General features: G+C 52.1%; 1 protein-coding gene across 4 annotated transcripts in view; it reads right to left on the minus strand.

Moving 5' to 3' along the window:
• LOC122369392 (mucin-5AC-like) overlaps positions 1 to 21,282 on the minus strand; it is a 57,456-nt gene that overhangs the window by 7,866 nt on the left and 28,308 nt on the right. For 3 of the 4 annotated variants that reach the window (XM_043344111.1, XM_043344127.1, XM_043344136.1), the window contains 18 exons: positions 17,129 to 17,344; positions 16,682 to 16,765; positions 16,190 to 16,311; positions 15,803 to 15,944; positions 15,334 to 15,539; positions 14,843 to 15,020; positions 12,878 to 12,982; positions 12,233 to 12,407; positions 11,734 to 11,925; positions 10,870 to 11,492; positions 10,337 to 10,515; positions 9,739 to 9,919; positions 9,204 to 9,394; positions 8,532 to 8,790; positions 8,087 to 8,228; positions 7,791 to 7,880; positions 7,538 to 7,613; positions 1,041 to 1,766 (listed from right to left, as the gene is read on the minus strand). In XM_043344111.1, coding sequence (XP_043200046.1) covers positions 1,041 to 1,766; positions 7,538 to 7,613; positions 7,791 to 7,880; positions 8,087 to 8,228; positions 8,532 to 8,790; positions 9,204 to 9,394; positions 9,739 to 9,919; positions 10,337 to 10,515; positions 10,870 to 11,492; positions 11,734 to 11,925; positions 12,233 to 12,407; positions 12,878 to 12,982; positions 14,843 to 15,020; positions 15,334 to 15,539; positions 15,803 to 15,944; positions 16,190 to 16,311; positions 16,682 to 16,765; positions 17,129 to 17,344 — 3,887 coding nt within the window. The remainder of the gene's footprint in view (positions 1 to 1,040; positions 1,767 to 7,537; positions 7,614 to 7,790; positions 7,881 to 8,086; positions 8,229 to 8,531; positions 8,791 to 9,203; positions 9,395 to 9,738; positions 9,920 to 10,336; positions 10,516 to 10,869; positions 11,493 to 11,733; positions 11,926 to 12,232; positions 12,408 to 12,877; positions 12,983 to 14,842; positions 15,021 to 15,333; positions 15,540 to 15,802; positions 15,945 to 16,189; positions 16,312 to 16,681; positions 16,766 to 17,128; positions 17,345 to 21,282) is intronic. The other variant, XM_043344119.1, reaches the window with a different exon arrangement.

Raw genomic sequence — 21,282 nt, forward strand, 5'->3', positions numbered from 1 at the left:
TCTTTGAGGTCAGTTAATATTCTTTTAATGTCTCCCGATCTAATTGAAATAAAGAGTCGGGAAAGTCAACAACGAATTCAAAAAGAGCCAACAATTCCAATGATATGCAGCATTACATCCATCGACCAACTTTCTGAGCTTTGGCCTGATGTTACCACCCAATTTGACATTCCTAAACAAAAACAGAATCATCGTTATTATACAAGCAAATGGTAGTGCAATGATCTCTTTAACCTTTTCATCGCTGATTGAGCTGATTTTTTTTGTGAAAAGAGAACGTTTTCGTGTCATGTCTCCAATGAACTGTTGACCTCTAAGGTCAAGTCGACGACTCATGTGTCAGGTTCCGGTTTTAGCAAATATCTTCGGGAAAATACTTCCAGAACAACAATTTGACACAATCGCGTCTGCCACATTATTCAGCTGCGTCAAATTATATACTTTTTGGTTGGGAAACTTTAACTTGCTCCAGTTGCCTATTCTGGATGTTCTATCTAATATTAGTACAGTTATAGGTTCCGTAAATACTGGGCAGGCTATGTTATTTGGACATGACCTGCGGTTAGGTATGTGCCCACAACCCGTTGGTTCCCATATCAGTTACGGGTGAAATAAAATGACATGCCTGCACAGTTGCACGTCAGAAACCGACATTACGTCACGAACATCTCGCTGACCATATGCAAAATATACGCGAATGCTTCGCTCAAAGATATTAGGATTTTCAACTATGCTGATTTACCGCTCGCAAGATCAAACCGTAAAGCGTTTTTTACGAAGTGGAAAAAATTGCACGTAGAATTGTACGTTTCATGATATTGTACCCTTGCAGCGAATGATATCCAATTTTGAGGTCTCAGGCCAAGCCGTGACATCTGAAGTCAGGTCACAACTCAAAGGTAGGGATTGTGTGTCGTGTGATGAACCACAACTGCTGACCAAAACACTTCACGACCTATTCCGGAACATCGTATTCAGGCCAGCGCACGAGTCCCACCCAACCCAACCTCCACCCCGTACAGCCGCGCTGGCCAACCCACCTGTTTCTGCGGCTGTGGCGGCGCTCCTCCGGCCTGGAAGTGGTTGCGCAGCTCCTTCACGGACGGCAGCTGAGGCGGCGGATCCGCAGAGCCGGGGGAGGCCAGGCTCTCCCGTCCGTCCGGGCTGGGACGCTGCTCCAGACCACCATCCCCGGTTGGTTGGGTGGTCGGTGGTTCGTGGGCCTCCTCCTCCTCCACATGGACGTATAGGGGTGAGCGGCGCACCTCCTCCTCCGCCTCCTGCTGTTCACACGGCTCCTCCGCGTCCGGTTCCTCCTCCACCGGCGGCGGCGGAGGAGTGGTCGTCATCAGAACCGACGGCGAGACCGACAGGGTGCTGCGCCCGTCGACGGCGTCGGCGGGCGGAGTCGATCGGCGTCTCTGACCAGCCAGCTCCTCGGCCGACCGACTGAGCTGCTGCATGCGCTGGACAGCCGAGCGGACGGTCCCCTCGGGAGGCATCTCTTCCTCCGCCACCGCCGGAGAGGCAGCTGAGGAGCGGGTGGACGGCCGTCGTTCGGAGAGTCCCCCGCCGGACGCTGCGGACGGAGACACGCTGGAGACTCGCTCAGTCACAGCTAGAGACTCGGTGGAGTGGTAGACCGACCCGGCGCCCGCCGAGCGCAGGTCGTCGTTGGAGCCGCGCACGGAGAGCGGCGGCAGAGGCTCCTCTGAGAGCGCCGACACGGGCCGCGACGAGACGCCGCCGCCGGCGACGCTGCCGCCCTGCCAGACGTCGTCATCGTTAGACACAATCGACATGGGGATGGATACGGAGGGCGGCGTGGGCGGTGGTCGCGCTCCGGCCGCGCCAGGTATACTGCAGTCTCCGCGCCCGCCGCCGCCGCCGCCGCCGGAGACACCAGTTGAGAGCGACGCCCTCTGGGCGGTCCACCGCGCCGCAGCCAGCCGCCGCCGCCGCCACGCCCGGCGAATTTGACGCCTGATTGCTTTTTTCTCTCTACACGTTTTGAAGCGGTGCCTAGTCGGCGTTCAGAGCGGCGGTGGCTGGCTGGGTGCCGTTACTCGGCGGCGGAGGTGGCCAGCGCGCTCTGCGCGGAGTACCGGCCGGCAGAAATAATGGACGTTTGGCGGCGCGCACGAACCACGCTGACGGCGTCCGTAACGGGAGCGCAGCGGAGCGGCACGCGCCTCCTTCTGGTGTCCGCGGGACGGTCAGCTGCGCGGCGCCGGGCTACAGACAGCAAACATCTACCGCAGGTCGGGCCCGCCCTCACGGTTAGCAAAACTCGATAGAAAACTGAATAGTTTGTAGAGAAAGAGCTGCTCAGCTGAGCTTAGTTTCACGTATGAAGGTCAAATATCTCTAGGATATTTGAGTTTCCTTGCGAAGTGAATCTCTTTTACTACTCGATAGAAGCAAAAACGCAAACATTTAGAACGAGCCTACGACAACTTCCATACGCGATTTGGGTAGAACGTGTCATTTGCTATAAACGGTCCGATGGAATTTCGAACATGCACGGCAAAAAGACATCCAACAGTGGCACACGCAGCGGCAACTCAATGAAAAATGCATGTCCCGTAGGCGTAGTAGCGCGCAAAATAAGGCAACAATGAACACTGAACAAAGGACATAAAAATGCAATCAACAGAACATGAATATGAACACACAAAAATGTAATGAACTGAACATGATCTTTATTTTTCGTAAGGACAATCAGCGAATATGCTGAAAAAACGACCGAGTAATAAAAGAACAATATCAGGATCGACTGGATGAGAACCTTTCATGGCTGAGCATGTGTAAGGAAAAAGGCGGACGTTCGTTCATCCGATAAAAGGGCAAATCATAGGGAGGTGAAACTGAAACGAGCCGAAACGAATCGAGTTGAAAGCGAAGAAATGATCGGTCTTTCACAACAACGAAACTGACACTCCATGACAAAAATGATCGAATAGCATGAGCCACCGGCATCACAGGCTCGCGCCCTCCGCACACCTTTTCCATGCTAGTTACTTACCGCCGAAACCGAGCAACAAAACAATGCCATTCGCAGCCGGAAGCACTCACTCGCCCTATGAATTAACCTCATGAACCCAGCGCAACCCAACCATGCTACTGCAACGGACTCCTCCCAGTCACCGGATCAGAAATGAAACCGCGCCGCGCGGCACTGCACAGCCAGTCACTCACTCTCGGAATCTGCAGGGGCTGGATCACCAAGTCGCGGGCGCCGTCTCGAGCGGCGGTATACGCCCACCGAGTCGGAAAGGCGACCTTCTCTTCCCACAGTTTCCCCCGCTCAGACGCGACGCTACAGCATTGCATGAGAGCGGCAGAGTCGCTCTCCATTCTACATGGCTCGCCTACAGCCGGGACCCTATTGTCTGATGATATGCTAAATGCAGTGTGTGCGTGACCGTGTGCAAGGTATTTGCTGTTGAGCATATTGTCCGATACATAGAAAGTCTAAGTGGCTTTCACTGGTTCGCTAAACTGGCCTGAGCTTTTACCGGCGTTGAAATAACGAACGAGAGTCGTAACCTGCTCATGCTCGAAATATTTTAAACGGCAACCACATTTTCTGAGTGAGCGCGGCGAAAGGAACTCTGAGAACGATAATTTCTGTCACGCACCATTAACACTTCATGGATACACGAAACTCAGCCAGAGCGTCAGTTTCCCACCACGACCTTTCCTTTTCCACGGACGGGAAAGCCATTGGGTCACACATCAGATGGCCTGACATCCCCTCGGCTGCCGGCTCCACGAAAGCCTTGTCAGGGTTCAGTATAACGGTGGACCTCGCTCCGGTTTAGCCAGGGCAGTAATTACCGTGGGGCAGCCCAGACCAGTGATAATGAGCCGGAGCCGACCTGGTTAGAGCTTCGTGCTCCTATCGAGAGACTCGAGGGACGATCACAATTCACAGCAGTCTTCCCTCCCGGTTGGTTAGTAGGTTGGCCCGTCTGTAAGTCTGCAGCTACAGCACAGTCTCTGAACAAGAAAACTAAAACTACAATATCTGAAACGGTCACAGTTCGGATAAGTACCTACGCCATTGCAGCAGTATATAGATGCGGACAAACACACCGATGTAAACGACAGGCCTATCAGCACTGTGATCGCTCTGTAATTAGGACCACGCTCCGTTGATAATTGCTTCGTACAAATCTGCGGAGGCAGTGGCTATCTCTATTTTTATGAGTGCCAATTTTATCACCCCAATGGCTCTTCTGATCTTTCGCTTAAAGGTCTGTGAATACACGACCCCACAGTTAGATCCCATCTTCTGCTAACTACGCACGGAAGAACAAGAGAGACAATGTCTCGGCTTTGGTCGGCTAATATCCGACGGTAAATGACCTAGTCGCCAGCATGTTCCAATTTCACTGGTGCCGTCAACGTGAAACTGGATGGTTTCACGACTGCCTTACATTGTACGAGATCTTACATAGCCAAGACGAACGACTAACAACGAACGGAAATGTAAAACAAGGGGAAGTCAGCTCACGCCGACCTGCCGACTTTCCCTGTGTTCCCCGTGGTGAGTTAGCCCAGTACCTAGTGCGCGGACCGGGCGGTGTGGTTTGGACCATCAGAACGGGAGCACCGACTGACGCCTGTGTGGTGACTGGTGACGGCTGGTGTGGTGACTGGTGACGGCTGGTGTGACAGGTGTGACTGGTGTGGCAGATGACGGCTGGTGACTGACAGTGACACCTGTCACAGCCGCACGGAGAGAGAGGTAGAGACGATGACGTGCTGACCCACAGCGGAATGGACGGAAGGATGAGACTGGAGAGACCAGAAGGATAGACGGACAGACGGACAGATGGATAGACGGGCGGATGGATGGATGGATGGATGGATGGATGGATGGATGGATGGATGGATGGATGGATGGATGGATGGATGGATGGATGGATGGATGGATGGATGGATGGATGGATGGATGGATGGATGGATGGATGGATGGATGGATGGATGGATGGATGGATGGATGGATGGATGGATGGATGGATGGATGGATAAATCGATCAGACGGATAGACCGATTGACGGAAGCACACTAGACAGGTGGGTGAGCATACGAGAGGATGGACTAATCGATGGATTTACGTACAGACAATACACGAAAAGGAAGTGGCTAGACGGGTAGACGGATAGTGGTGTGCATGATCGTGCTATCTCGACCTCATCCAATAGTACACCATCTACCATTATACTGAAAGATAAAAAAGACTTGATCATATATGGCTACTGGTTAGTCATCCACCATTTTCTCCTGTTGTAGAAAAATGAACCGATTTCTGACTCCAGTGCGAATGGAGGAGATAGCGTAATTGGAAGACTTCGAAAGTTTACTGACAGAGTTTCAGCCCCGGCTGACTGAAGGCTGATTATCTGTGGACCTCTCCCCGGTCGTTATCGCGTTATCACCAACAGACGGTGGCAACGGCCACTAAAGCGGGCAGAGCGCGCTGCATTAGGGCCAGTGGGCGGAGCTAGCCACTGACCACCGGCCGAACGGTGGCAGCTCAACCATGCAACAATGATACGCTCTATTTCACAAACAGGCATTATTGATAATAGAATCTCTGGAAATATCTCGTGTAATTAACCGAGAACTTGACTCACGAAATGAGCAAATGAACTTCAACGGAACACTTCGCGAGTATTTATCGCATTTAAGGTCCATTTAGGTTGCAATGCCTTGCAAATGTTGTTGGGACGTAAGTGGGCCGTATCAGTGCCTAGGTGGAACGAGGTAAATCTAGCTTTCTTGCTAATTTTCTTCAATGACTTGAAACTTCATAGAATATTCCAACCATCCAATAGAATAACACCTCCCTTAGACATCGGCCGCCTACGTAGCACACATGACCGATTGTCGCCGGAGAATCCCTCTTATCCTACTCCCCACAGCCAACACCCGGCACTCAGCAGGCAGCCGCAGCAGGCACCCACTGAACGTCGGCCAGTGACCGGTTGGGATCGGTTCCAGTCGGACAGAACGTCAGTCGTGTGCCACTAACGACAGGCCGGGCCGAGAGTAGCGTCGGAGCGCAGACGAGCGGCCCGGCCGACTGACCGAGCCCACACAATAGGGGAGAGACACGCCGGCACTGACGCGAGGCGGGGAGAGAGAGAGAGAGAGAGAGAGAGAGAGAGAGAGAGAGAGAGAGAGAGAGAGAGAGAGAGAGAGAGAGAGAGAGAGAGAGAGAGAGAGAGAGAGAGAGAGAGAGAGAGAGAGAGAGAGAGAGAGAGAGAGAGAGAGAGAGAGAGAGAGAGAGAGAGAGAGAGAGAGAGAGAGAGAGAGAGAGAGAGAGAGAGAGAGAGAGAGAGGCGGGTGTGACAGGTGGGACGGATGGAACCACTGATGAGCGGTATTGAGAGCGATTCGCGACGCTCCAAACAGAGGTATTAGGCCGCGGGGCTTTCTCCAGGACGTTTGACACGGTGTGAGGATGATAAAGAGAGGGAAATTCGAGTGATGACTGGTGCCGCAGAGATGTCAGCTTCTCCAAAAGTGAAGCAGTGGGTGCTTGTCTACCACATACCTACTCACTACACACAGTGCATCGAAAAGAAATGTTCGGTATGGTGCAAGAACACGAAGTGGTATTCGCAAAAATATTCATCACAATAGAACTATCATAAATAGATCAATAAACTGAAGAGATATTAAGTCAGATCATTAAGTTAACTGCACACAGAACAATCATTCAGATACGATACAAAGCGACTAGAATCATAAATAACAAACATTATTGTCGCGACACCTGCACAATCGAATACCAGTCAACCTCATCACACGAACCGTTCAACTGAACTTCGCACGGCCTTTCAATCACAGTCATGCCCGGGAAGGTGAATTTCCTGTGGTCCGTTAACCGAGACTTGCTCTCTCGGACCGACAGGGCAGGAGAATCCCACGGTTTGCAGACTGACGAGGTGACATTGTTCTGACGTTACGGCGAAAAACGAAGCATGGGAGCGGGCGGGCCGGAGACACACACAGACAGACAACGCCCACATGGCTCTCAGCTCTCGGCAGTGCGGGGACAGGGCAAGGGAGGGACGCCAAAAGAAGACTTTGTTGCTTAGATTCACTGTAAGAATGACTCATAGCGTTAACTGTCATTTCACTATTCAGTCCTCGCCTATTGCTATCATGCCAGCGTGTTTCGCCGCACGGGCAGAGCACCCCTGCTGCGGAGCGCTGCCTTTAGCACACCAGCACGGCACTTACGAGCGCCATCTATAGGCTCCAGCACCGCCTCGGTGAGAGATCTAGGCCAGGGTGGCTCCTTCCTACCCCCAGACCCACTAACGGCTCCACGATCTAACGATGTAGAGCAGAACAGCTCGTCAACACTCGGCCGGTACAGAGGATTGCTGCTGAACTGCCACGACCCAGTCAGACTTCGAAAAGGCCGCCGTAAGCTCAGCCGTGCCTCCAGCGACGACAGGTGGCGCTGCGCGTCAGCCGATAGGCGGCGCTGCTGCAGCGAGGCCGGCTGGCTTACCTGGCGTCGGCTGGCGGACGGGACAGACGACCAGCGACCCCGGGCGCTGGCGTTGATGTAGTAGTCCCGCCGGTATCTGGAAAGATTGACGATCGTTTTATGGCCTGGCGAGACAAGTTGAATGAAGTAGACACTTGAACATAAGTTGGGTGCAATCATCCGAGTATAAGTAACATCCGCGCTGCTGGTAGGTACTCCTATTCCTCGTCAAAAGCAACAAGAATATGCTGTTGGACTTGGTAATGCGCCTCACCTCTCCGAGTTGATGGACTTGAGTCCGCAGTCGATCTTGTTGGAAGGGTCGGTAGAAACCAGGTCATGGTCCGAGACATCCTCTCCAGAACTGCAAGAAGAACGGGTCGTCAGTGCTACTTTTTCTGGATGAAGCCGAGATCATTCTTCAACTTCCCTGGCGCTTACCGCAAATGCAATGTCCAGCCAGGAAACTGACGGTAAGCCCTTCCCCAAAAAACTTCGTACCACAGCTGTTACGGGCAAGCCATGTCCTGGAGCTATTCTTCATCAAACCCTCCCTGTGGTTTATCGTACCTGTAGTGCGACGTGGCGTAGTAGCCGGTGCGGTCAAGGTGCCGGCTCCGCCGCCGCTGTTTCACCCGCTCCAGAGTGTACGGGTTGTTGGGCATGGCCACGGCGTTCTCCCATTTACGGTGCTCCCGCTCCGCTATGGTGCCTAGGGAAACATAGTTCGGAAGTCAGGGGAGAATGCCAGAGCGAAAAAAAAAACTTATAATCGAGCGATAATCACACAGAAAATGGCATTTTGCAGTCACAGCACTCCATAAGTGTTGTAATATATGTAAATGCCCATGGTATGCGTGCCAACATGCGTAAGTCGGTCTTTATCAGTTACAGCGTTGTAATTAGGACAAGTCGGCACCGTTCACTCATATGTCACAGGAAAAATTATCATCTACAGCTCGAATCTCGAAACTCTCTTATCACCAGACCATAACCCCTCCTCCCAGCCTCTGACCTGGCGGCGGCTGCGGCAGACAGATCTCTCCGTCTCCGTCCCCGTCTCCGTCTGACTCCGAGTCCCGCCCGCCGTCCGCCGGAGACCGGACCCTCGCCGGCCGCGCCCGTAGGATCACAGAGTTGCACGCCTCTGTCAGACTGGTCTCCTTGAGAGCTTCGTCTCGGGATGTGACGTAACTGGGTGGTGACGTCATCGGAGTGGAAGGGGATGTCACTGGACTGGGAGAGGCGGCAGGACGGGTCGTCCTCTCTCGAACCTGAGAAAAGAGACGAAGTTGCAAATACCACTCTTTTGAACGCCGTCAAAACATAACCACTAGCATATTCAAATTAGCGTAGGAAAGTCACAGATGAACGGGCAGTCGGTGTCGGTACCATGATATGAGAAATGAACAATGTATAGAGTAGCTGGAGACAAAAGCATGCCCATTTAAGAAAGTTGCCACGCCTAAAGAGCCTGTCACTCACGAGCTTGCCCTGAGGTGATCATTATCACAACAGACCCCAGACTAGTACGAATCTGGTGCCTCGTATAAGGAGATATAGCAATACATAGACAAGTCTCGTATTATAGCGAATGTCTATGTAAATGTCAACGTAAGTAGTCTAGAAAGTAAGTGGCATCCTTCATAGCAATCCCACATGTTGCAGCTCAGCCTCTGCTCCTTACCGCGTGTCTGACGGCCGGCGGGCTGGGCGGCGGCAGCGGCGCGGCGGGGACCTCTGGCGGCGGCTGCACCTCTACCAGGAACGGTCGGCTGACCGCGCCGGCGCTGCTGTCGGCTCGGACACTGTACTGGCCAGAGTCAGCCGGACGGATTGGTTGGACGACCAGCACCCACTCGCCGCCACTGTGACGCTCTGGGGACGGAGAGAAAATGTAGAGTTAAAAAAGAACAGAATCTCACTGCTAGCTTCGGTGAGATTTGACAGCAAAGTGGGCAAATATCTCGCAAGGGGTCATCGTATCCCCACAAACACTCAACAATACAAGCATACAAAGCTTAGCATTATGTATATGTGAAATTACTTAAAGTGCGTACGCTCGTCAGTCGTCATGCACCCTCTTAGGTCTAAATTTCAGCATGAATTGAAGGGTTGCCTCGATTTTAATCCCAACTAACCGATAGAAAAAGGCATGGTATTATTCACAGTGAAAGCTAGTTACCTTTCAGTACCCATGCCGACATAATATCTCTTCTCACCTATCCGAACGGTGTCCGAGTGCCGCAGTGGCCGCTCTTCTCTGAGGAAGGTCACCCTGGGCTCGGGCTGGCCCACCACCCGTACCGCCAGTCTCAGGGCCGCCCCGTCCACCGGCTGAAGAGTGGCCTCGGGGGCGACGGAGAACCGGGGCTGCTGGGGTGGCCGGGCGGAGCCGAGAACCTGAGGAGGAGCGGGTCAGAGGATGTCAGAGGTTACGTCAGAAGTCATATGTAGATAACAGCATGAATGTAAGCTGCGTGTGCCAGAGCCAAGGCCGTGTATGTTTTGGTAAGCAGGCACTAGACAAGAGGCAAGTAGGGGTTAAGTCACCTTAGGGGTGATACAGGTGGGTTAGATAACAGGGACGGGTCAGATCATAAACATCTGTATAACGAGGTTTATGGTCAGACTAATACCAACAGTAAAGGGGATGAAACTTTTCATCCCTGCCAACACTTCAATCGTATGGGGCCTACGTACGGCATTGCCATCGCATCCAAGCTGTAAACAATCAGCCATGTCAAGTTCCTGCATTGAAGTGATCTGTGAGGTCATATCTCTCACCCTGAAAGTGAAGTGGAGCCAGGTCTATCTCACCCTGAGAGTGAAGTGGTGCCAGGTCTCGGCGCCGTCACCAGACAGCACCAGGCACGAGTAGCGTCCGGCGTCGCGCCTGGTGACGCCGTACACCAGCAGGTGGTGCTGGTCCCGAACTCGGTACATCTCGTGACGGTCGTCCGACTCCAGCACCGCTCCCTCCCGCAGCCAGTGTGTCTCTGAGGGTGGAAAGTGGACATAAACGCTCTCGTTAGGGTGATGGACATTCCAACACACTGACATGACGAATTGAATCGAATTAATTGATTAAATTTATAGGAAAGTATCAACAAACGATAGATCAAAGTATTGCGTTTACAGAGGAGTTCGATAGAATACAGGCATTTAAGTTGAATGTCAAATACGTGAACTGACATCACTTTTTACATGCGAAATTAAAACGTAAGATTCCTTCTAATACTACCCCACACCACCCATTTTCGTAGCTATAAATATTACGCTATCAGTCTTCTCCAAACACTTTTTTCTATCTGACCTCTCTAACCACGCAAAGAGACGCCCGAGAAACTCACCTGACCCCTCGGTGACGGGTACTCGACATCGGAACTGAGCGATGTTCCCGGCCTGTATCATCAGCTCTGTGCCCACACCAGCCGGCGCAGTTCTGGTGGCCAGACGATGCTGCACACTGTCGGTCCGCGAGGGCTCCTCCCGACTTCGAGTCACCTCCAGCGGCGGAGGGATGACCTCCGACCGCGTCACCGTCCTCTCGACAGCGGAGGACGGCGCGGAGGACACTGTCCTCTCGGGTGCGGAGGGTGTCGTCCTCTCGGAGGAGCCCTGTCTAGTCCTCTCTGCAGCGGAGAGCGTGCTCTTCGCGGCGGAGGACGCAGAGTCCGTCTGCGTTGACTCCAAACCAGCCCCGGCGGCAGGACTGGAGCTCGATGGGGGAGGTGAGCCAGCCGCCAGACGCTCCGACACCGCGCTGAACGCTTGGTCCACGTCAGAGGGCACTGAAGACCAGCTCATTGCACGGGACCGGGAAGACTCTGGGGTGCTGACGCCGGCGGTGGGACGGACAGAGGAGACGGGGGCAGGTTGAACGCGGGTGGTGACAGCCAGGGATGTGGCGTCGGTCGACGAGCGCCGCTTCTCCGTAGGTCGCTCCGCAGATTCGGTGGGACCCGACCCACTACTGACGGCAGAAAAAAACAACAACACGACAATGAATTAATTTTGTACGAGGTAATGTACCTACTACAATTCAAAATGGATGAGCAAAACATGACAAAAAATATTTGATAGATTAGTCCCGCTGTTTGATGGTGCGTGTGTTACGTTTATACAGGGAAAATGAGCGTTAAATAGCAGAAATTCTTACAATGAAATCGATCTTAATTTTATGGCAGCACCAAGAAGTAGACACCGCCCCTCACCTCGGCGTTGCGTTGATGCGCGCCGCGGTCAGGTACCGGTCCCGATCAGCATCCCTGGCCGCCTTCAGTCGACTGGTAACGTCCTGGTGTGTGACCGGAGGGACGTCGGACAGGGAGGGCGGTCCGGCCGTCCAGTCGTCCAGACTCGACTCCGAGCCGCGCTCCGACAGCTCCGACAGCTCGTCCACATCTCTGCCGGAGGAAAGTTACTGGGATTATTACTGGGATAAGCTATTAGACACGTATGTGTAAGGTTCATCGATGGTTGTGTGCGCCACCGAACATCGTTATGGGTTCGAAATGACATTAAAGGCAGGCAGTTCCTAAAACTCCCATAAACGAGCCAATCTTCTTGTTTATATATCATTCAGCATTTGCTGTTGACGTTGAGTGGAAAGGCAAGAATCTGAACAAAGTCGCAAAAATTACGAACACTTATGATCACCGAGAAGATGGGGAAATAAAGATGATAACTAAAGAGAGAGGAGCGTACACTCACCGCGCCCCGACAGTGACGGCGGTGGGCTGACTGGGGTCCGGCACCAGCATCGGTACGGGCTCCTCTCCCAGCAGACGGTTAGCCTGTGTGAGCCGGCGTCGCCGGAACAGCCAGTTCTCCTCCCACGAGGTGCCGTCACCCGACTCATCGTCATCTCCCTCGTCCAGCGGAGAGACTGAGCAGAAAAAGGGGAGCTATCAGTGGGGGTCTTCCACGGGAAACAGTTAATTGTAGATATTGTAGATATTGTATTGAGGGAGCTATGCGTGACTGTTATTAAAGGGAGCAATGTAAGTAAAGTCGTCAGGATCGGTCTGCAGAGTGACATCGTGGTGCGGAATTATGCGAACGGGGATATTTTCTTCAATAGAGCACCGGTGTCTTGTCAATCACACGACACTGTTATGTTCTCAATCAATGTCTTGGTATCCCCTTACTCCTTCCATTGCCACCTGCTTAGTACCGCTTAGTACCGACGCCTTGGTACCGAACATGAAAGGACGTGACTACTAGTCAAGAGAACGACTACAGTGAAGTTGGACGCTTGGGTCGCAAGGCTACGCGTCCTATTCCAACAACAGCAACAACAACATCAATCAATGTCATTGATCCATATAGGACGATACTGTTGGAAATGAAACCGACCTTCAGTGAGGCTCCTGCCCAGTTCTGGGAACGGCACCGACTGTCCGCCACCGAACGTCAGGTCAGAGTAGGAAATGGACGGACCCGGCAGTGACAGATCGTCACCTGTGAGGACACGGAGAGACAGACAGTCAGAGACGAGATACAAACGGTCAGAGACGAGATACAACGGTCAGAGACGAGATACAAACGGTCAGAGACGAGATACAAACGGCCAGAGACGAGATAAAAACGATCAAAGACGGGATACAAACGCCCAGAGACGAGATACAAACGATCAGAGACGGGATACAAACGATCAGAGACGAGATACAAACGATCAAAGACGGGATACAAACGGTCAGAGACGGGATACAGCTGGTCAGAGACGGGATACAGCTGGTCAGAGACGAGATACAAACGATCAGAGAAGGGATACAGCTGGTCAGATACACGGAAGCTAACTGATCAAAGAAGCCGAGATAGCCAGTCAGGTAAACGGGAGAAGCTTTGACAGAGACATGAGACACATAAGAGACGCGGGATATAACCTTTCAGGGACCACTGATATGCATTATCCCGGGACACACATTCGTGCAGCAGTTGCCAACGATTTGCGACAGGATGACTCTGCTCACAGGCTCATATAGGTGTATCGATGACTCCCGATAAACTCACCCACAGCGGTGCGAGTCCGTGTCTGTCTGCGTGCCCGTGGTTTCCACCACAATCTGAACACCACGGCACCCACACAGCGCTCATAACACAGCATCGCATGGCTTCACCGCACCTCACACTCCACCCACGTAGACAACGCGCACTGCGTAATAACGCCGGCGGAAATTCGGCACAGCGGGAGTAAAACCGTCACTAGAGCACTAATTAACCCTCCCTGGCACCAGCCCGACACCAGACCAGCTAGACGTTCACCACTGGTTCACCCACAGCACCAGCCAGTGGTAGCGACCAGGCGCAGTCACCCCGACCGCGCACACCATCAGCGACTAACCCACTGCGCAGGACCGGCTAACACTGTACACAGCACTGGACATAACAGCGGGGGGATGCGACGGGAGGGGGAGGGAGGGGACACATGCAGGGCTACAGGCCGCTGTGAGCACCCAGTCACACGACCGGCCCAGTATATATAGCGAGAGCGAACAGACCTGCAACAGCTGCCACAGCAATTAAGTGGGTGGGTCGTGTGCAGTCTGGTCATTGGTTGTGGCCTGTCGGCCTCGGGTAATATGGTATGGTTCGGGTCTATGGAAATAGTCCCGCTCACACCTATTTACAGTGCTATCATTTGACCGATATCATAATGCTGCTTTTTGCGAATGCTAAATCTCAACGCACTGACCAACGATAAGATAATCAGCCTCCTGTATAGATCTACATAGCACACCTTCACACCCCTTCCCTCATTCGCACACGCCTAACATCAGTGCCAGTCTGGCCACACAAACGCGAAACATTTTACGACTTCCGCCGACCCTTGTTGAGTCATGCCAATACCGTGCTGTGACCTATCAGCATCGCTCTCCGAACACGCGACTCGGGGGATGGAATGGTTGGAACAGGGCTGAACTAGTTACGGGTAGGTGATGCTCACTGTTCAAACGTCCTACCTTACAAAACGAGGTAATACTAACGTTGTGACAAGTGACAACAGTGATGCGACGTCGTGAGACGCGTCAAGATGGGAAAATGTACAGACCAAATCACCGCATGGCTGACAATTTAGCGGAGAACCTAACATTCAACTAGCCGGAGAGGTAGAACACCATTCTTATCCTACCCACCAGAGTGGTGTAACCCTACCCACGTGGCCTACCCACAGGTGCGATGAGGTATTTCCCGTGTCATATCCACCGCACAAGGTATAACAGTAACACCAGCCCGGCGTCCTACCCACCGGAGGGACATAACGCCACCCTCCTCTGCACCCACCAATCAGTGATTGTACATCACACCCCTCCTACCCACCGGAGTGGTCGCGACTGCTCCTGCTGGAGCGCAGGGTGGATGCCAGCGAGGCCACCGACGTCCGCCTGCTGCCCCCCTCGCCGTCCGTCTCCGAGCCAGTCGGGGTGGCGCCGCCGCCGCCGCTAGCAGTCCCGTCACCGTCGTCATAGGTGACGATCTCCTCAATCTCCTCCTCAATCTGTGCGAAAGTGGAAAACAATGAGACCCAAGAGTGGAAAAGCACGATTGGTGAAAAGCACAAACAAGAAACAAAAAATGCTATATGATTGAGCTGGCTATACGGAGTTGGACTATTTACCAGCAATTGTTTTTTTTTTTTGTAGCCGAAAGCTGACCCAGTTAAACTATACTGTCATTTAAAACAATTGTTATGCCGTTTGTACTTTGTACTGCGTTAACTTGTCATAATAACAGCCCCATTTCGGTGGATGATCGCACCTGATTTATCTTTGGTATGATCGTATATGATGGGTGTATCTGTATCTACGTACCGTGATCTCCAGTACCCCTCCTGTGACGTCACTCAGTCCCTCCTCGCCGTCTGTGGCCTCTGATTGGTCCACGCGCCCTCCCGTCGGCGGCGCCGAGCCCACAGGCCGGGTGACGTCACGCACAGCGGCGCACTCTACAGGACGGATGACGTCACACGACTCCGGCGGTATGAGGTCATCCGACTGCACGGCCGCATCGCAGAACGCTGTCGGAATGGGCGGAAAAATCAGGTGTGGAAACGGATACGGTAACATCTACATATTTGATCACGTCTACTGATTGAATCTGTGCAAAACTAATGCAAAGAATCATATGTCATTCGCTTTGTGCATTCTCAGAGTATCAGACAGTAGCAAAATATTTTGAATTTAACAGAAATGCAGCGCAGGACCGTGGGTTTGCATAGAACACACCAAACACGACAACGATCTACAGCAGGAGCTAGCTGAATCCCTTTTCCCAACTCACAGGCGGCGGCGGTGCGGCGGGCCTTCTCTGCCAGGCGACTGAGGACGGCCGTGGCCAGGATCTCCTCATAGGTGTGTGAGTTGGGCTCCTCCCCACAGCCGTCCGGGGAGGTCAGACTGTCCCGGGCCTCCGCCGGGGTCACCTGGGGTCAGAGGTCACAAGTCAGGGCTGTTCTGAGCCTCCAGCAGGGTCACCTAAGGTCAGACTTCAAGTCTCAAGATTACACTGAGTCGTCAGCAACAGGTCATATTGACTCGCGCCCCGCCGGAGTCAAGTCAGGTCACTTGAAAACAGGTCAGAGATCAGGCTCTTGGAATTCAAATCAGAGTGAAAACATCCTCCTCCTTCTTGAACCCACCCATTCCCTTGGCGGCATAGTCCCCTCACCTGGTCAGACCCCATGTCCTCCGGCAGCGGCAGCCTCATGCTGGCCTCCTGAGCCTCCTGTATCACCGCCTTCAGCTCGGCTAGCGTGGTGGTCGGACTGCACGCCTCATCGAGCGGCCTGTCTGCAGAGGTTACGAGTCAAGTCAGGTCGGGTTAGGTCAGACAAGGACAAGTCAAGTAGAAAGATAATTCAGCGGAGGGAGAAGGAAAGAGACCGTTAGATCAGGCGAATAAGTAGAGTAAATACATTTGAGGAAGAAGTCAAATCCAACACCGGTATTGCCAGTATTGCCTGTATTCCATGGACCCCGAAGTATTCAACTAAGTCAAGTTTGACTATGGACAGAAAGGTATTCAAGGAGTTGATAAAAATCATAGTAAGTTCAAGGCAAGTGAAAGCGATAGTAAGTAAACGGTCACGACAATCTTAATGAGTCAAGAAATAAGACAGACAAAAGAGAAGTTGCAAAACGACACGAAGGTGTCTCTCACTTTGCAGCGTCATGCAGAGGGATCGGGTCAGTCTGTTGATGGCCGCCACCAGTTTCGGGTGGTACTCTCTGTACAGCGCTGCGTCTGGGAGAGGGAGGGGGAGGCAGCGTGAGCCGATGTCAACCGATAAATCACGACAGTGATATGTCTTTGAGACACTGCTTGACAGCGCGCGAGAAGTCATGCTGAAAATCGGTGACAGCTCGATGGTGCAATAAATCGAGGGAAGCCCATAAAATATAGCAAAATAACTGTCACGTCATATTGGCAACAGCTGTATGGCATGTGACTCGAAGATAGTGGTGACATCACGGTTACAACTCTAGCATGTCACTGCTAATATATCACATATCGGTACCATCGATCGTAACGTTTATTCCTTTGACAAGCCACACACCACTGACAACATCAAGAGAACACGATCCTGTTTGCCCAACTCTCACTGACCGGTGGCGGCGGGTCGGATGCTGGCGCTCTGGATGGACGCTCCGAGCAGCGTCTCCACCACGTTCTCCAGGTGACCTCTGACCTCAGCCGTGACCTGGTCGGGGTCAGCCGGCGCCGCCGGGCCGCTCTGCTCCCCGGTGGCGGTGGGGACCGGGTGGCGCGCAGGTTCGTCGTGGGTTACCGACGGGTCGTAGCCAGAGTCGTCCTCGCTGTCCGCTGTAAGGGGAAGACAGAGGAAGGGAGATTAGTCGGGGTCAACCGTCACAATTGAAGAGCCGTACAGCGTTCAGTGGCGGCAGTGACGACAAAGAGGCAGACTGACTGAACTGAGAGACAGACGCCTCAGACAGACTGAGGCGGTTACTCAGACAACAATGTTAAGACGACTGAAACGGTCAGATGCATCCATCCGCTGGCAAATATCAGTCTGCTGGCAGTCAATGCTAGAAGGCGAAACAGGGACTGATACATCAATCACGCAGACTAACATACAGTCGATTTTTTCAGACGGAGTCGCTTGCCATCTGATAAACCGACAAACAAGAGAAAAGCATAATACAGACAAGTGGATGAGGATGAGTCAGCAGATGAAAATAACATTTCTGAGTTGCGTACTTCAAAGGAAAACACAGTTTTGCCCTTTACGCTCCATTTGGTATCCCACTGAGGGCCACTTTTCGAATGTCTCGCAATCGTTAAACAGCTCGTAAAAGGGGAGATAAAACCCAAAGCAATTTCTACCCGACATCAGACGACCTTCCGTCAGTCCGAGTTATGCCAGGTATGCCTATTGGCATTTATGTACACTGAAGTGTCCGATTATTGGCGGAGGCAGCTGACCCGAGGGTGGGAGGCCACACCAAACGATTTGTCGCTCGCTTTCCTAACTTCAAACCTATCTCGTTATTTCGTATTTTGTGCAGTAGCATCCGTGGCAATTTACGTGTGATAATTGACGCCGAAATATTCCAGCGGTCGCCTATTGCTGGAGGAACAGTTAGGACGACCGCTAAAAGTGTGATATGAGGACGAACCGTGAAATGGGGGCCAGAGGGCACGGGAAGGTTCCCATTGGTGGGAGCCTCGGTGATGGGAACAAGTGGACCTGCAGTCTGCACCGTGAACACCGGGAAGCTCGCTACATCAGCCGACAGCCGAGCAATTCGTCGATGGTCAGATAGGATCAGCACACCTGCGGGATTTCGGATCAGCCATGGAAAGGTGACATTGAAGCTAAGTTTTGGGCTTCGTCCGCCTATCCGAAACCGCACAAGACCTGGCGGCCGGATTTTAAGATCAATATTAACCCGCGCCCCGTAGGGCTACCGGCGGACCCTACCACCCGTAGGGGGGGGGGGGCCGTTTCGGCCCCCCCTAAGATCTCGGAAAGTTACCGGCCGATTTTCAAAATTCAAACGGCGTTCGATAGCCCCACCCGGGAACTACCTTGTGACCAAATTTCATTGACCTAGGTCAAACCGATGACGTCACAGGTCAGGTCAAAGGTCAGATTTTCACCGTTCACAGGCAATTCAAGAAATGTGCTGTGAAAGCGAGTAAATTGGTAATTTATTGGAAACCATCGATGGTACATTGTTCGTCAAACACATACTTTGCTATCTGAGGTCACTGATACCAGGTCAGGTCACAGCGAGGTCAGGTCACCGGGGGTCACAATATGAATGTGTCGTGTGATACATGTTTTATGGTCCATTTTACATGACAAATGCGATTATGTGGGTTAGGCAGCCTTTGGGGCCAGCCTAGGTCACGTTTTTGTGAAGGTCAGGTCAAGGTCAGGTCAAATTAGGTCAAATTTCAAAGTTGATATTTTTGCATAAAATGGGTATCGATTCGATGCAGCTCGTCACGGGGAGTCTAATGGTGGTCTTCGTTTTGCTCTACGAGTTCTAGAATTGCCAAAAATTGAGTTTGAAAATTTGACGTCATCATTTTTGAACAGTTTTTTCGCTATAACTTGGCCAAAAAACGAGGTATCGATCTGAAATTTGGTATGTAGATAGAAGACGGTAGGCACTATCACATATATTCCGGTTTTTTCGAAACTCAAAAAACTTTTTGGATTTTTTGGCGAATATATCCAAAAAATGTTTTTTTTTATTTTTGGGGGTCAAAACTCAAAAATTTCAAAAATTCGAGATAGCAGTTTTGTAGCCCTGTCAATTCTACACCTTTTATGTCTTGATCATTTTTCTGTATCTTCAAAGCTGTAGTCCTGACAGGTCTTCTCGCGAAGGTCTTTTTTCGGTCGAAAATGACAGAACATGACGTCACTCTGACGTCATTTGTGGCCAACCTATCATAGCCTCTGGAAAAATTTTTGGTCACAATGTGTAAAATTGATGCCCGGAGGGGTCCTGAAAGTTTGGTGGCGATATCTCCAGCCGTTTAGGAGATATCGACCGAAAAGGACAGGGGGGGCCGTTTCGGCCCCCCCCCCCCTACGGGGCGCGGGTTAATCAATAGTTCTTCAGAACTGGCATGAACAGCTTTGCGCGTTTTCATGGAAACATTTTCTATAAACAGCGTTATAGTTACATCCGGCAGCATTGTGTCGTTCACTGTGTGCCTTGTACGCACGGAATTGCCAGTCACTGCGAACATTACGAAACTCACACGCGTGCTTTACCATGAATACGAGTGAGAAGCGTGTCGTTTCTAAAGTAGCACGAATTATGATCATGCTGTAGCATTAATTGATGGTGCTAGAGAGGCGAATGGGGCTACGACAGACATATTCTAAACGTTATAAACAGGATAATAACCACCTGTTAGGGCCCATCAATCAGTTTTATTCTCATGTTTCTGCTAATGATAGAGATAATTAATGCACCCTTTATCACAGTCGCCTGCGACAAATCACCTCGAGTCACGTTACAGCTCTATCGCCAATGGACAGCCCTACCCATTCTCACTGCTACAGGCCTCCTCCTAGCCACCCTGCGGAGATCCCATCGTCGCCATCACCGTGGCTTTTCAGTCGGCTCACGAATCCCCACGCCGGCGCCGGCGGGGCGGGCGCGGCCCGGCACCGTCCATGGAAAGTGTCGCGGCGTCGACTGCCGTCGGCGGAGCGCGCCTGTCCCGGGGCGATGTCCGAACACCTCCCCGGACCACATCTGCACGGGAACAGAACGGAGACACCAGATGCCGGAGCCGGAAAACTCGGGGAATGGACGGGGAACGGTCGGCAGCCGGCACAGACGGGGTGACAATCACCAACCTCTATAGCAAGATCTATGAAGACGTGGGGAGCGCTATGTAGAAACGTGAGGAGCGTCCACGGCATCTTGCTGAGGCACTCACTAAGCTGCGGTACACACACATGCAAGGAAGACTATTCTTACCAATTACTTGGACAATCAATAAGCTTCAAATGAAACTGTTTAGTCACTAGTTAAAATGTTGAGCATGAAATGAACGATTTCAATCGATGTAAAGCAGAAGACGGAAACGGCAGTGATCGAAATATCTATAAGACGAACCATTAGCCGGAATGCTTGGAGGCGTTGTCGCCGATTCGACAGCTGCATGCCCACGCAGATGTCATGCGGTGAAAATGAAGGGAAGAAGCGGAAGAATTCGTCACACACCACCATTAGTGACGTCAGACTCGCCATTAGTGACGTCATAGTTGCCGGCGGCGACAGCAGTAGGAGACCATCCGTCCAACATATGTCGCTAATCGGAATTCACAATACATGCGTAAAAATGTGAAATCCACGCAAACAGCGCTTACCAATGTGAGTGCGGGGAGGTTTCACTTAGCCCAGGCCCAGCTAAACCTGCTTGGTCAGGTCAGATGAAATCAGGCGAGGTCAGGCCATGTCATGCCTGAGGTCATGTCATGCCTGGTCAGGCGTATCCTCAGGTCAGGTCAGGTTAGATAAGGATGGGGGACGTTATGCTCAACCACGAAGTCACACCGGCCATTCCCCGGAATTATGCGTGCATTGAGCACTGAAAAGTGCGTGTACGCGTCCGCTCAAAACAGGAGCTTCAGAGCTAGCCCCAGGACCAACTTAAGTTGCGCGGTCACAAACTGTATCGATATACCTACATTGTCTCGGTTACTCAAGGCATTGCTAAGTTCGCGTCATGAATCGAAGCAGGTCCAAGTCTCAAGGTTTTCC

Source organism: Amphibalanus amphitrite, unplaced genomic scaffold (assembly GCF_019059575.1).
Source record: "Amphibalanus amphitrite isolate SeventyFive unplaced genomic scaffold, NRLGWU_Aamphi_draft 000034F_arrow, whole genome shotgun sequence".
NCBI classification, from domain to species: Eukaryota; Metazoa; Arthropoda; class Thecostraca; order Balanomorpha; family Balanidae; genus Amphibalanus; species Amphibalanus amphitrite.